We start from the raw sequence: 13,995 nt of genomic DNA, 5'->3' as shown, positions 1-13,995 counted from the left end.
TGGGGGTGGTCATGGCGCAACCAGGACTATGGCCCTGGGGGCTGGGTACAGAAAGAAGCCAGCAGCCACCCAGCGGGATCCCTCAGGTAGGGACCCCTGCTGTCTTCTCAGTGCAGCTAGGCCACTAGAAGAGGAGCATCTCTGGGGCATGCCAGGTCCCCCAGGGGAGCCAGGATAAAATGAGTGTAGGTGCCAGCATCCAATTTGTGGACATGGTTTGTTGCAGTGTTGGTCAAGGCAAGAAATTTTTCTTAATCTACTGGACAAAAATTGAGCCTGGTCTCACTCATTTTACTCAGTCATTGTAATATCCTGCATCCTTTTTTCCCCATAAACTATTTTTGCAAGGCAATGGGGTTAAACAACTTGCCCAAAGTCACACAGCTAAGTAATTATTAAGTGTCTGAGGTCAGATTTGAACTCAGGTCCTCCTGACTCCAGGGCTGGCGCTCTAACCACTGTGCCACCTCGTTGCCCCACATTTGCACCTTTTGCAAAGACTTGTGAGTGCCAAGACTTGCTCTGATTCTATATTGGTTTTGTTTTTTTACACACAGTATGAACACGACCGTGGAGGACAGTCCCTTCAAGTGCAGCGCAGAGTCCGCCAAGGCGATTGTGGATATGGTAAGTGAATGGCGTGGGGCTGAGCCAGCACAGAGCAAACTTCTTCTCAGTGTGTGTTTAGGGCTCACTATCGGGGGACCGGGGCCTCTGGGCACTTCCAGGACCCTGGATTGAGGAGATCCCAGGGTGAACAAATTGGTGGCTGATGGGCTTTGTCAAGTTATCCCATCCTAGGGAGTGATTATGTGCCATCATTAACTGCTGAGTGTTCTAGGATGCCCGCAGGCACATGGCCGCCTGCTCATAGACTAAAGTGTAGTTGGGAGATATTGGCAAAGGAAATAAAAAACGTAGATTCCTTAGATTTCTAAAATAGTCTGCTGACTGGATGAGGGGCCCTGCAGCCATCTGAGTGTGGCACCCCTCCCTGCTCTAGCAGCAGTGGAGAGGGCTGAGATCGGGTTTGGCAGCATGACTATTTGTTAGGTGCGTGGAAGGGAGTGCCAAGTGGTATTCTCAGGAGTATCCTTTCCTAAGAGGAGAGATAAAAGGAAACCTCCTGAAATAGCCATAGATGTAAAGTACATTTTAGTTTCCCCCAATTCCATGTTAAAAAACCATTTTTTAAATGTTTGGGTTTTTGTAAAGTTTTGTGTTCCCAATCCCTTCCCTCCCCTCGCTCCTCCATAGAGGTTCCATACATGTGCAATGAGGTAAAACATGCCCATATTAGTCATTTTGTACAAGAAGACTCAGAAAAGAAAAAGGATGAAAGAAGGGGAAAACAGCCTGCTTCCGTCTGTACTTGAACACGGCCGGTTCTTTCTCCCCGGTCCTCTGGCTCATTCTGGATCACTGTGCCGCCGGGCAGAGCTGAGGCCTCCCCAGTGTCTCCATGGAGTGTTTACTCCCTTCCCTGCTGGGTTCAGTGGTCTCCTTCACTTCCCTTTGTGCCATCCATGTGAGTCGTCCAGCTGGTTGTTTCTTACAGCATAGGAGTGGTTCCTGACAACCACGTACCCCAACTTGTCAGCCATTTCCTGGCTGAGTGACATCTCCTTAATGTCCACTTCTTTGCCACTACAAGAAGAGCTCTCCAGATAGTTTTCTGCGTGGGAGTTTACCTTTCTTGTGGCGGTGCTAGATCTAAGGCTAGCCCTCTGGGCAGAGTTCCAGCCTGCTCCCCAGAAAGGCCGGATCAGTTCACAGCTCCACCAACAGGGCCTTAGTGTCCCAGATTTCCCACATCCCATCAACCTTCATTTTCCCTATTTGTCCTCTTGGCCAATCTGAGAGGTGAGGAGGTACCTAGAGCGGTTCTAATTTGTATTTCTCTAATCAGGAATGATTCGGAGCATTTTTTTCATATGATCATAGAGAGCTTTTATTTCTTTGTCTGAAAATTGCCTGTTCATGTGCATTATCAATTTCTCAATTGGGGAATGATTATATTTTATAAATTTGAGTCTGTTTTTCTATATATTTGAGAAACTAATATAGCTGGGAATTTATAGTTTTGTTTCATCTGGAGAACTGAGTCATAGTGAGTATAGTCCAGAGTGGTAGTGACCTGGAACAGTCCAGTGGAACCCTGGGCCGGCATGGGGGTGGTCGAGGCAGCCCAGGATTCCAGCCCCAAGCCTGGCTCCCCACTCTGTGCTTTGTCATCTTCTTCCTCAGAGCCCTGGCTCTACCTCTTCTCCCCCTTCTGGGGAGCCCGAGCTGCAGACTGGGGTTTCACACACCCTGCATCAGGGCCGGTGGCTGCTGCCCTCCCTGGAGCCGCAGGACCAGTTTGTTGAGCCAGGGTCTGAGACTTGTTTGTAAGGAGTATTCCGAGGATGATATTGCAACATAATGGGCTCCTTTGCAGAGGCTTTTCTAGTCTGCCTTGTACTATCATAGGCATGGTTCTGAGAAGAGGCCGTGAACCAAGCAGAGGTAGATGCCCAGCCTGGGCTGTGGTCTGGAGGGGGTGGCCCAGCCCTGACATCCTCTCTTCCTTCACGGCCTGCTGCCTTGTGCTGGGGGAACATGGACTCCAGTGAGGCCTCCGATGAGTGGCCCATACTGTGCCCAGTCCTCATCAGATCCTCCCCTGCCATGCAGTTGGGACAGGGACCAACCGGGCTCCCCACAAGTGTGAGTGCAGGCTTGTCCTCGGAGTCCCTGGCCAGGCCTCACTGACCAGCTCCTCCAGGGAGCAAAGCCTCCCCAGCAGATGGTGACCCCCAGTGATCCGAGGAGCCCCTCAGTAGAGAGCAGCTGGGGTCAGTTGGAGCAGGGCCCTCCTTGGATCAGAGCACAGATGGGCATTTCTGCTGTGTGGAAATTCAAGGACTGGGCCCATGTCTGAGTCCTTGAGGAGGCACCAATGGTGAGCCATGGTTGCTAGGATCCTAGATCCAGGTCTGGGAGACCCACATACAGACTTGGCATCTACTCAGTGAGGGTTTGGCAGGAAGGAAGGAATGCCACTGCCGAAGCTCCAGGTCTGTCTGCCAGCAGACATCAGGGGCAGAATCTGAATCTGGATCCTCTGACTCCAGGACCATCATCTTTATTTTTCTTTCTCATGGGGTTAAGCAACTTGCCCATGGTCACGCAGATAAGTAATTATTAAGTATCTGAGGCCGGATTTGGACTCAGGTCCTCCTGACTCCAGGGCTGGTGCTATATCCACTGTGCCACCTAGCTGCCCCTTTCTTTCTCATTTGTAACCATAATGACATCCTTTCTTTTTTTTATAGCTGCCACCACCTTGTGAATCCACCTGTACCCTCCCCACAGATGGTAAGGTCCACTTTGTTACCTGATAACTCAAGCTCAGCCTCTGCGGGAGGTGTTCCCTCCTTAATAATGATAGCATTTGGAACCCAAAGGGGGAGCCACAGGCCCCAGGCCCCTATGTGACTTCCCTGTTCAGGGAAACCTCCCTTAGGGTCGAGAAGAGGCTTCAGGGGGTTAGGCACTACTTAGGTGGGGAACAGCCAAGCTACTGCAACCCAAGCTGCCCCCCAGTACCCAGGTCTAGTGAATTAGCACGCCTGTTGGAGGCTGGTCAAACCAACCCATTTCTAACAAGTGGCTACCCAGTCAGGGCGTGCTTGGCCCCTGAAGACCGGCCCCCTCAGTACCAAACTCAGCCAGCTCTTGGCCCAATGGGTTAGGAGGCATTTCCAAAACCTCTACTGGGGTTTGAAAATGAAGCCATCCCTGCCCTCAAAGAGCTGATGTTCTCCAGACTCTGAGGCCTAGTGACCTCCAGGCATGTCCCTTCAAAGGACCAGCCCCAGGGCAGCCCTTGGTTCTGCATTAAGGACCAGTGAACACTGGGTCCCATTGCATTGAAAGATAAGGGGACTCTGTTTGAGCACAGATACTAATGATTTTTTCTTTGTCTCCATACAGTGGACAAATGGTTTTATTACCAGAGCAACTAAAGGCACCCAAAACTTAGCTGTCGCCATCACCATCGCCATTGCATTCCCTTGAGCAAGAAATCCTAGATTCCAAAGTCATAGCTTTGAAGAGGCAGCTTTATTGAAGCCCAGGTCCATGTTAACTAGTTGAGTTATCCAGAATGTTCTGTCCTCCCATGAGCAATATCTCCCTCTCCCTGTCCCCAGGGCCAGCCTGGAAATCATCAGAGAGATTAATGTGCGGAAGCAAGTCTGCTTTGGATGTATGTGTTTGCTGTATGTTAGGAAATAAAATTATTTTGCTGAAGCTCAGTTGGAAATCATGGATTTTTTTTAACATCAAAACATCTGAAATGGTACATTTGCCAGTCAAGCCCAGGTCTTCCTGTTTGATAGGATGTCCCCATTTTTTTTCAACATAAAATTCACCTTGAAATTAAGAATGGAAAGCTGTATGGCCATCGATTCAGCCCTGATGAGACTGGCCCAGAGGAGGCAGCCAGAAGAGGAGGGGGGTTAGTCTCCCATTCTAGACACTGAGCCCCAATGTAGCAAGGGCTCCTCCACCTGCAGTCAAACTTGAGGCAGTGGGGGAAAGGGCAGGGTTCTGAATTCAACAACTGTGACTTCACCCCTGAACCTGTTTCCTCAGCTGTAAAAGGTGAGGAGAGAGCCACATTCACATCTCGGGGCTCAAAGGAGATCATTCACAGCTAGCTTTGCCATCCTTCAAGTATGATGAAAGACTTTATCTCCCCACCCCCAACAAGAGGGAACCCAGAAATATCTATTAATAAGGTCTAACTTATTAAGGATGCTTAGCTCTATCACCTTCAAATTAGTGTGTAAAATGAACACAAAAGCTTAGGTTAGGGAAGGAACCCAGTAAAGTGTCCAGATGCTGCTTTGCTGCTGCTCACCCAATTTGGAAGAATGCAAGAGGAAGGGTCATTTGGGGTGGGTCCTCCATAAACACGCAGCCCCTGATCAGATTAAAATGTGATTGGGAGGGGGCAGCTAGGTGGCGTAGTGGATAAAGCACCGGCTTTGGAGTCAGGAGTACCTGGGTTCAAATCCGGTCTCAGACACTTAATAATTAGCTAGCTGTGTGGCCTTGGGCAAGCCACTTAACCCCGTTTGCCTTGCATAAAAAAAAAAAAAACCTGTAAAAAATAAATAAAATGTGATTGGGAACCAATGAACAAAAATAATAATTAACATACATAATATAAGATTTTCTAAGTCAACATGTGGGCAGGTCTAATAGATACTCCTGCTCCCAAGGATTGACAGGAAAGAACAGTCAAGAACCTCCAAGGATGAGGTAGGGAGGGGGCATGGAAGGGTTTCACTCCCCTCCCCTGTGAGAGCTTCCAGAGTCTCCAAGTGATGAAGGATTCGATCCACCTTGACCATCCTGAGGAGCTGGCAAGGCCACATAGAATCAAATTCCTATAGCAAATCAATTACATTCAAATATTCCCCATCCAGCAGTCATTCCTGCTGCTGCTCACGGTTCTGCGTAGCTTTCCTTGTTTCCCTCACAAAAACTCTGGGGTGATGACTACAAGTCTTATATTGATTCCATTTTACATGGGAGGAAACTGAGCCCAAAGGCGGGAAGACCAGGTTCCAAATCGGCCTCGGACACCTGCTGGCTCTGCAGTCCTGAGCCAGTCACCCAAACTTCCTGGGCCTCAGTTTCCTAATCTGCAAAGGCAGGAGAGGAGGCCTCAAAGCTTGTGTCAGCTCTCTGCTCTTCCAAAGTGTGAAAGCAAGGTGGTGTCTCAAGTCACCCATCCGGGGACCCGCAGGGACCCAGGAGGTGAGTGCAGATGGCCAGGTCTGTCTCTCTATGATGCCCTAGGTCAAAATGCCTACGATGTGCTGTCACCAGAGGGTTGAAAATACGGTTCCTGCCTTCCCTGAGCTCTCATTCCATGTATCCATACAGGGAGGGACACAGACACGTGTGTGGAAGTACAAGCCAAGCATCATAGCAGGGGAAGAGAAGAAGATGGTGCCATTTTATCAGTTTTAAAAGAACCAAGATCCAGGGAAGTGAGGGAGCTGCTTCCAGACATGAGTCACAGTGTCATGACGGTCCAGAGATGGGACTTTTAAATTTTTCAAAAAATCCATTTTCTCTGAGAATGTATTAAGCCATTTTAAAAGGAGTTGGGGAGAGACAGGCACCAATACAGAATTTAAACCAAGACCTCCTGTTAATCTCTGTCTTAATTTTGCTGATACTTTACTTGATAAATAAAGCTTCCCCTTCTCATATCTTTCCCTCATGCTCCCTTTCTCCCCTCAACCATCAAAAACCAGCCAGGAATGCTTGCAAGTGGGAACAAGAGGAAGCCTGGAAATGGATAAGGAGACTCCCTTAGAGACAAAACCAGCCAGAATAAGGCTTTGTTTGCAGACTCAAGACGTGTCCTTGACTGTAACAGCAAAGTTAGGAAGAAGGGAGGCTGTGGTGATGACTTCTGTTCAAAGATAATGAGTTCAGTTCTGGAGATGTGAGACTGGAAATTAGGAGAGAGATAAGGGCTGGATAAACAGCTCTGGAGAGTTGTCTTTAGAGAGATGAACATTGAATCCCCCTAAAATGTGGTGCCAGTCTTAATGAATGTCAGGACAATTTATGAACTGACATCATTCTAAACATTAATTTGTAGCTGCTCTTTACCTGTGGGGGACTTGATGTCATTGCCAGATCATGTCCAGTTACAACTGTGCCCTCACGGGTAGCTAGATGGCACAGTGGATAGAGCACCAGCCCTGGAGTCAGTAGTATCTGGGTTCAAATCCGGCCTCAGACAATAATTACATAGCTGTGTGGCCCTGGGCAAGCCACTTAACCCCATTTACCTTGCAAAAAAAAAAACCCTAAAAAAAAAACCTGTGCTCTCACAATGGATCTACTTTTTTAGGGGAAGGAGTCTAACTTTCTATTTCCATCTTTGTTGAACCCGGATTAGTCCAAACTACATCTGGTCTCTGTGATGATCACACTGCCATTATAAGCTATCCCAGAAACACCTGGATTGATACCTTTCTGGACACCTCAAGACAGGGACTAATTTGCAATTCTATTTGGGAAGGCATTAATTTAAAATAAAAATAGATTAGAATCCAGAATAAATGAGAATAGATTTAAAATCTAGAATAAATAAGAATGCTTGGTAATTAATTGATAAGAAATCTGAATGAGGTGAGTTTGGCTGGGTTCTTTGTGATCTTTCTCAGTTGAAGTCAAAAAGAAACCCCCAAAATAAAAGTAACCAGGAGTCAGATGAAATGATGGGCCACCTTAAAAGAGATCTTAGTGGAAATCCAGTGTCATCTCATTATACAGATGAGGAAACTGAGGCCCTTCATTTAGGGATTCCATCACCCCTACATCATTTGTCTTCAAATCCAAATTCAGGGCCAACTCCAGTAGACATCATATCACCGCCTCTGCCTAAGCAGGAACTGTGACTTTTTTCTACAGAATGTGAGGGCAGATTGAATCACACTTCTTAATAAGAGACCAAGAATCCAAGCGACAAAGATAAAAAGAGTAGTGATAATAGAAATGAATAAAACATTTGCATTTGAATGGAAGGACTTTTTTAAAAATTCAACCTTTTGCAGTGAAATATATATAAATATAAATAAATATATAGATATAGATATATATTTACAGGGACAATTTTATATAATTTTTTTCCCAGCCTATAGTACTTATTTTTTTCCCTTCCAAAAGAAATCTCTCATTTTGGGGGACCAGAGCAATTTAGGGACCTATGAAATCTTGCTCCTGTTTATTTTTTATTTTCCAAGCACAAATATTCTCATCAATAATATCCATGACTGAAATTCTTTGCTGTCCCTCCTACTACCCATTGGCATTTCTAACTCATTAAACAGCCCACATCTACAAAGGTCAGCCTTGGTTTAAAACAATTAATTAAGAAGACAGGAAAGGTCAATAATCTGTGATCCATATCAGACAAGGGCAATTTTTCACTGCTTCCCAGTGGTCCTGGATTTATCACAAGTTAGAGCTGGAAAGGGTCTTATGGAATATGTCCAGCATCATTTTATAGAGTGGGGAAACTAAGGCCCAAGGCATCCATCAGTCAACAGCAAGAGTCTTAAATATATGCCTGGCGCATGGGAGGTGAGATAAAGCCCCTGCCCTCAAGGAGCTTACAGTCTCATGGAGATACTTTCAGGGGATCTGTGAATTTGGATGGAAGAATGCAGAAAGTTTCAGAAGAAACGAGACCTTTTCCCCAACTCCCAAATGAACTTCGTCCTAAATTGTTTGAGTGAGGAATGAATGAGGAGAAATGTTGAGAGAAATATGTTCTATAATTTGTTCCCTCTGCACTGACCACATGCCTTATATTAACATTGACTTTTCCCCTTCCCATCCCCGACCCCATAGTCCAAGCTGGGAGATGAGGTTACTGAACTTTTAGTAAGGTACTTTGCCCCCTCCTGGGACTCATGCCCCTCCCAGGCATCAAACTAGCCCCTAACTACAAAACAATGTCCCTGCCATCACTGAAAGGATGAAGTCTGAGCTACCACCCCTCCTCCATAGAGCCCTAATTACCTCCTCTTTGCTCTCTGTGCTACTGCCCCCATCAACATACACCTAATTTCCTAATCTTCCTGCCCTTTTGAAAGCTCACTCACTCCTCACTTGAATTTCTTGTCTTCCTTTGGGAGTGCAGCCTGCCCTTGGGGAGCAATATCTCATGCTCCTCTGCCTTTCCTTGTCACTCACGCTCTCCTGGCTTATGTTGTTGATGTAGCAACTGATATCTCATTGACTTTTAAACAATATTCAACATTTTCTTGTAGTCTTTAAAATCATGATCCTGGTAAGAGTCCATCTGCTTCACCAGATGGTCAGAGGGGTCCATGACACCAAAAAGGTAAAGACCCTGTGAGGAATGTAGGGGGACTGACTTTTACAGAATAGAAGAGATTGTTAGTTTAAACACACACACACACACACACACACACACAAAAATACAAAGATTGAGGTCTGCCTGTGGCTATATGAGTGTAAAGGGGAGACAAAAGAATTGACCCCAACCTGATCAGACCTTTGGTTAGCCCAGGCCTGCTCCAGCTCCTTGTCCTCTGCTAGTGCCACCTGCTCAATGAAGTTCATTCATATTACTCTATACTCCCCTGTGCTCATCAGTATAATGACCAGGACCAGGAAAACATAGTAGAGAATGGTTCAAGGTGAACATATTGATTAGATTGTAACCCTGATGGGACAGCCAGGTGGCGCAGTGGAGAGGGCACCTGCCCTGGAGTCAGGAGCACTTGAGTTCAAATTTGACCCCAGACACTTAATAATTGCCTAGCTGTGTGGCCTTGGGCAAACCACTTAATTCCATTGCTTTAAATTTAAAAAATAAAAATTAAAAAAAAATTGTAACCCTGAGGATTCAGACCAACAACTGGCTCAGAAGGAAGAGAAAGCCTCTCAAACTGTATATGACTAGACATTTCGCAATTTGGGCCTTTTTTCACTAGGGAAAATGGTTCTTTGCTTCAGAAAAGTTAATTAATTAATAAGTTATTTTAATCATTCTGAACTAAGTACTTATAATTATGATCCATTTTAAAAACAATAATTTGAAAAGAAATTTAAATGAGGAATCTGAAAACTCTAAGTTTATCTGATATCCCTTGAGAAGTCACTGATGAAAATCTAGGCCAGATTACTGGAAAATATCTTGGGATGGGGCCCAATTCCAGAAAAAAAGTTTTTGTTTGGGATCTGTTAGATCAGCTGCAAACTGAAATAAAAAAGCCTTAGGAGGCCCCCTGCTGTTTCAGCAAAAATCTTTCATAATAAAGGGGACACTTGGTGATCACAGCCTGAGCTTACAACCAAGACTTACCTCAGCAGTAGAACCCTCTTACATGCCAGATTGTCTTAGGCTCATCATCATCACTGACACCCCAACTGTTCATCAACATTTAATTGGCCTCAGGGCCAGTTTGAGAGCCAGCCTCTGCAGCCTTCATTCTGGGAAACCACCTCCTGGTTCTTTCCTTCTCTCCCTTCCTTCCTTCCTTCCTTCCTTCCTTCCTTCGTTCCTTCCTTCATTCCTTCCTTCCTTCGTTCCTTCCTTCCTTCGTTCCTTCCTTCCTTCCTTCCTCCCTTCCTTCTTTCCTTCCTTGTCTTCTATACTCTTTTTCTCCTCCATTTAACACCCTGACCTCCCTGCTGTTCCATGAACACAACTCTCCATCATGGGACCTTGTGTCTTTGCTTGTCCCATCTTTCTTGAAGGTTTTCTCCCTCCTCTTCTCAGCCTCCTGTCTTTCCTACCTGCCTTCAGGGTCCAGACTGGGACTGCAGGTGTGAGTGGTGGGGGTCAATGAGACTGCCAAAGAAGAGAAGATAACAGGACAAAGGACAGGTCCTAGGGAACACAGGCATCAATGGTTGGTTCCTTAAAAGGCTGAGGAAGCATGATGGTCCAGAAAAGGGTAGGGGGTAGTGGAGCCAAGATGGCGGAGTAATGGCAGGGACCGAATTTTTCCCAGATTCCCCTCAAAACAACTTTCAAATAATCCCTCAAAACAAATTCTGGAGCTATAGAGAGTGAACAGGAAAAATCTCTTGCTCCACGGAGAGAAAGGAGTGCAGTCCAGCCAGAGAACACCCCTCACTTGGGCAGACTGGTAGCAGACCCTAGAGGTGCCAGCTACAGCAGCAGTGACTTCCAGAACTCTCAGCCCCCAAGATGGTAAAGGGTCAGACAGCTGGTCTGAAGGAGAGGGAAGGGGTCTCCTTTCTGATACTGTTGCCTTGGTCATGGAAGGAGCTGGTGGCAGTCCCAGGGTGAGGAGGAGAACCAGTTCATTAGTTTGGGACCCCAGGAAAGTGGGGATCCTGGTCACAGGTGCAGGGCAGAAAATTGTGCTAGTGGTCGTTCACAGGAAAGAACCACCCCTCTCCTGATCACACCACCTTGGAAGAACCAAAAACGTATAGATCCCCAGACTTAGCTCTGGAAAAAAATGCACAAAAAACTTGAAGCTTAGGACAGTGCTCCCATTGGTCTTGGAGCAGCATCCAACTTTAACATAAAGACAGAAGTCAAGTCATGGGCTGAAAAAATGAGTAAACAACAACAAAAGAACCTGATTAAAACAAGTTACTCTAGTGATAGATAGGAAAGCTCAAAACACCAACTCAGAAAAGGACAACAAAGTCAAAACTGTTGAATCCAAAGCCTCCAGGGAAAATGTGAATTGATGTCAGACCCAAAAAGAATTCCTAGAGGAACTCAAAAGGGTTTTAAAAATCAAATAAGAAAGCCAGAGGAAAAATTAAGGAACAAATGAGAGTGATACAAGAATATCACGAAAAGAGTTTTAACAGCTTGGTAAAAGAGGCCCCAAAATACTGAAGATTATTTGCTGTCGGGGGAGGGAGGGAGAGAAGGAGAAAAATGTAAAACTCAAATCTTACCAAAAAATGAATGTTGAAAATTATCTTTACATGTAATTGGAAAAAATAATCTAAAATAACATCTTAAAAACCAATATGAGTAATGGTAAAAGAGACTGAAAAATCTACTAAAGGGAAGCACTCCTCAAAAAAAGCAGAGTTGGTCAGATGGGAAAGGAGACACAAAAGCTCACTGAAGAAAATATTACCTTAAATATGAGAACTGGGCAAGTGGAAGCTATTGATTCATCAAGACATCAAGAAACGATTGACAAAAATCAAAGGAATAAAAAAAAATCAAAGAAAGTGTGAAATATCTCATTGGGGAAAAAAACTGATCTGGAAAACAGATTTAGAAAAGATAATTTAAGAATTTTTGAACTACCTGAAAGCCATAATCAAAAAAAGAGCCCAAATATCATCTTTCAAGAAATTATCCAGGAAATTCTGATATTCTAAAACCAGAGATTAAAAAAGAAATTGAAAGAATTCACTAATCACACCCTGAAAAAGATTCCAAAATGAAAACTCCCAGGAATATTACAGTCAAATTCCAGAACTACCGGGTCAAGGAGAAAATATTGTGGATCCAGAGTTAGGATCATGCAAGATTTAGCTGTTTAGGAGAAGATTGGAATGTGATATTCTGGTGTGCAAAGGAGCTAAGATTACAGCCAAGAAGCACCTTCCCTGCAAAAATGAGTATAATCCTTTGGGGGGGGGGGGGGAATGGATATTCAATAAAAAAAGAACTTTCAAGTGCTCCTGAGGGCAAAAAACCAGAGTTGACTCTCAAAGACAAGATTCAAGAGAAGCACAAAAATGGTAAATAAGAAAGAGAAATTATAAAGGATTCAATGACATTAAACTGTTTATATTCCCAAGTGGGGGAAAGTGATCCTTGTAACCCCCAAGCACTTCATCATTATTAGGGCAGTACATAGACAGAGGACATGGGTGAGTTGAGTATGATGGGATGATATCTAAAAAGAATTTAAGGGATGAGAAAGAGGGAGGCACTCAGAGAAGTAGAATGGGGTAAATTATTTTACATTAAAAAAAAGGCAAAAGAACTCTTCCAGTGGAGAAGTTGGGGAAGTGGAAGGAGAATGTCTCTCTTACTCTCATCATATTGAATTATCTTAACCCTACAGAAAAATAGGAGGGAAATGGATAAAAGAAAGGGGCAGGGCTGATAGAAGGACAGAAGGATTAGAAGGAGCAGTTATCAGAACCAAAATACTTTTGAGAATAGACAGGATATGGGGGTGGCTAGCTGGCACAGTGAATAGAGCACCAGCCCTGGAGTCAGGAGTCCCTGAGTTCAAATTCCACCTCAGACACTTAATAATGACCTAGCTGTGTGGCCTTGGGCAAGCCACTTAACCCCCATTTGCCTTGCAAAAAAGCCTTAAAAAAAGAGTACACAGGATGAAAGGAGACAGCCAGAATATGATAAACAGGAAGGAAAGAAAATACACAGAATAACCATGAAATAATTTTTAGCAAGTTTCTTTGATAAAGGCCTTCTTTATCAAATATCTAGAGAACTGAGTTAAATTTATAAAAAAATAAGTGCCACTCCCCAGTTGATAAATGGTCAAAGGAAATGAATAGGCAGTTTTTAGATGAAGAAATCAAGCTACCTGTCATATGAAAAACGTGCTCTAAATCACACTGATTAGAGAAATGCAAATTAAAACAACATTGAAGTACTACTACCTCACACCAATCACAGTGAATGAGTTAGCAATTCCATGATCCAAGACAAATCTAAAGAACATGTGATGAAAAATGCTATCCATCTCCTAAAGAGCAATCTGGTGGAGACTGAATGCAAAATAAAGTATTCTTTAAAAAAATATTTTTTCATATTTTATTGGTCTGTATTTTCTAACATCACTAATAAGGAAATCCGTTTTACATGACTATACATGTATAATCAGTATCAAATTGCTTACCATCTCAGGGAGGTGAGAAGTAAGGAAGGAGAGAATTTGGAACTTGAAATGAAAAATAAAACAAATATTTAAATTGTATTTACATGTAGTTGAGAAAAATTATATATATGTATATATACATATAAACACACACACACACACACATATATTTAAAGAAAAGTTGGAAAAGGGACACTGCTCAGTAGGTGGACAGGGAGCAGAGGATTCCTACTCTCATTGACAGAAGCCACTCATTCAGTTTCCATGTGCTTTGGGAGCAGGTAGATGACTCTGTACTTGCTCTCATTCCATATACAGATTCCCATCTGAGCTATACAATTAACCTGAGAAGCTGATATTGCATATGGTATTATCCTGGCTTTACAGATGATGAAAATAGGGCTAACAGAGGGTAGGGGATCATGATCAAATAACTTGTGTCGGGGGCAGGATTTAAATACAATTCTTCCTCATTCATTCTAAATACATAATCTGCAGCTCTAGGAGAGAAAAATGGAGAGAGTTTTCCACATGTGGCCAAAGAATCAATTGTAACTCATAGACATGTCCTATGTCC

At 44.1% G+C, this 13,995-nt stretch overlaps 1 protein-coding gene across 1 annotated transcript in view; it reads left to right on the top strand.

Annotated features, from left to right (window-relative positions):
• The window catches only part of PPA1 (inorganic pyrophosphatase 1), a 30,317-nt gene extending 26,021 nt beyond the window's left edge, over nt 1–4,296 (top strand). Inside the window, exons 9-11 of the mRNA XM_074232451.1 lie at nt 558–627; nt 3,318–3,360; nt 3,979–4,296. Coding sequence (XP_074088552.1) covers nt 558–627; nt 3,318–3,360; nt 3,979–4,010 — 145 coding nt within the window. The 3' untranslated portion in view covers nt 4,011–4,296. The remainder of the gene's footprint in view (nt 1–557; nt 628–3,317; nt 3,361–3,978) is intronic.
• The last annotated feature ends 9,699 nt before the right edge of the window (nt 4,297–13,995 follow it).

The sequence above is a fragment of the Macrotis lagotis genome, chromosome 4 (genome assembly GCF_037893015.1).
Source record: "Macrotis lagotis isolate mMagLag1 chromosome 4, bilby.v1.9.chrom.fasta, whole genome shotgun sequence".
In the NCBI taxonomy this organism is placed as follows: domain Eukaryota; kingdom Metazoa; phylum Chordata; class Mammalia; order Peramelemorphia; family Peramelidae; genus Macrotis; species Macrotis lagotis.
This window is presented reverse-complemented; position numbering and strand designations above follow the sequence as displayed.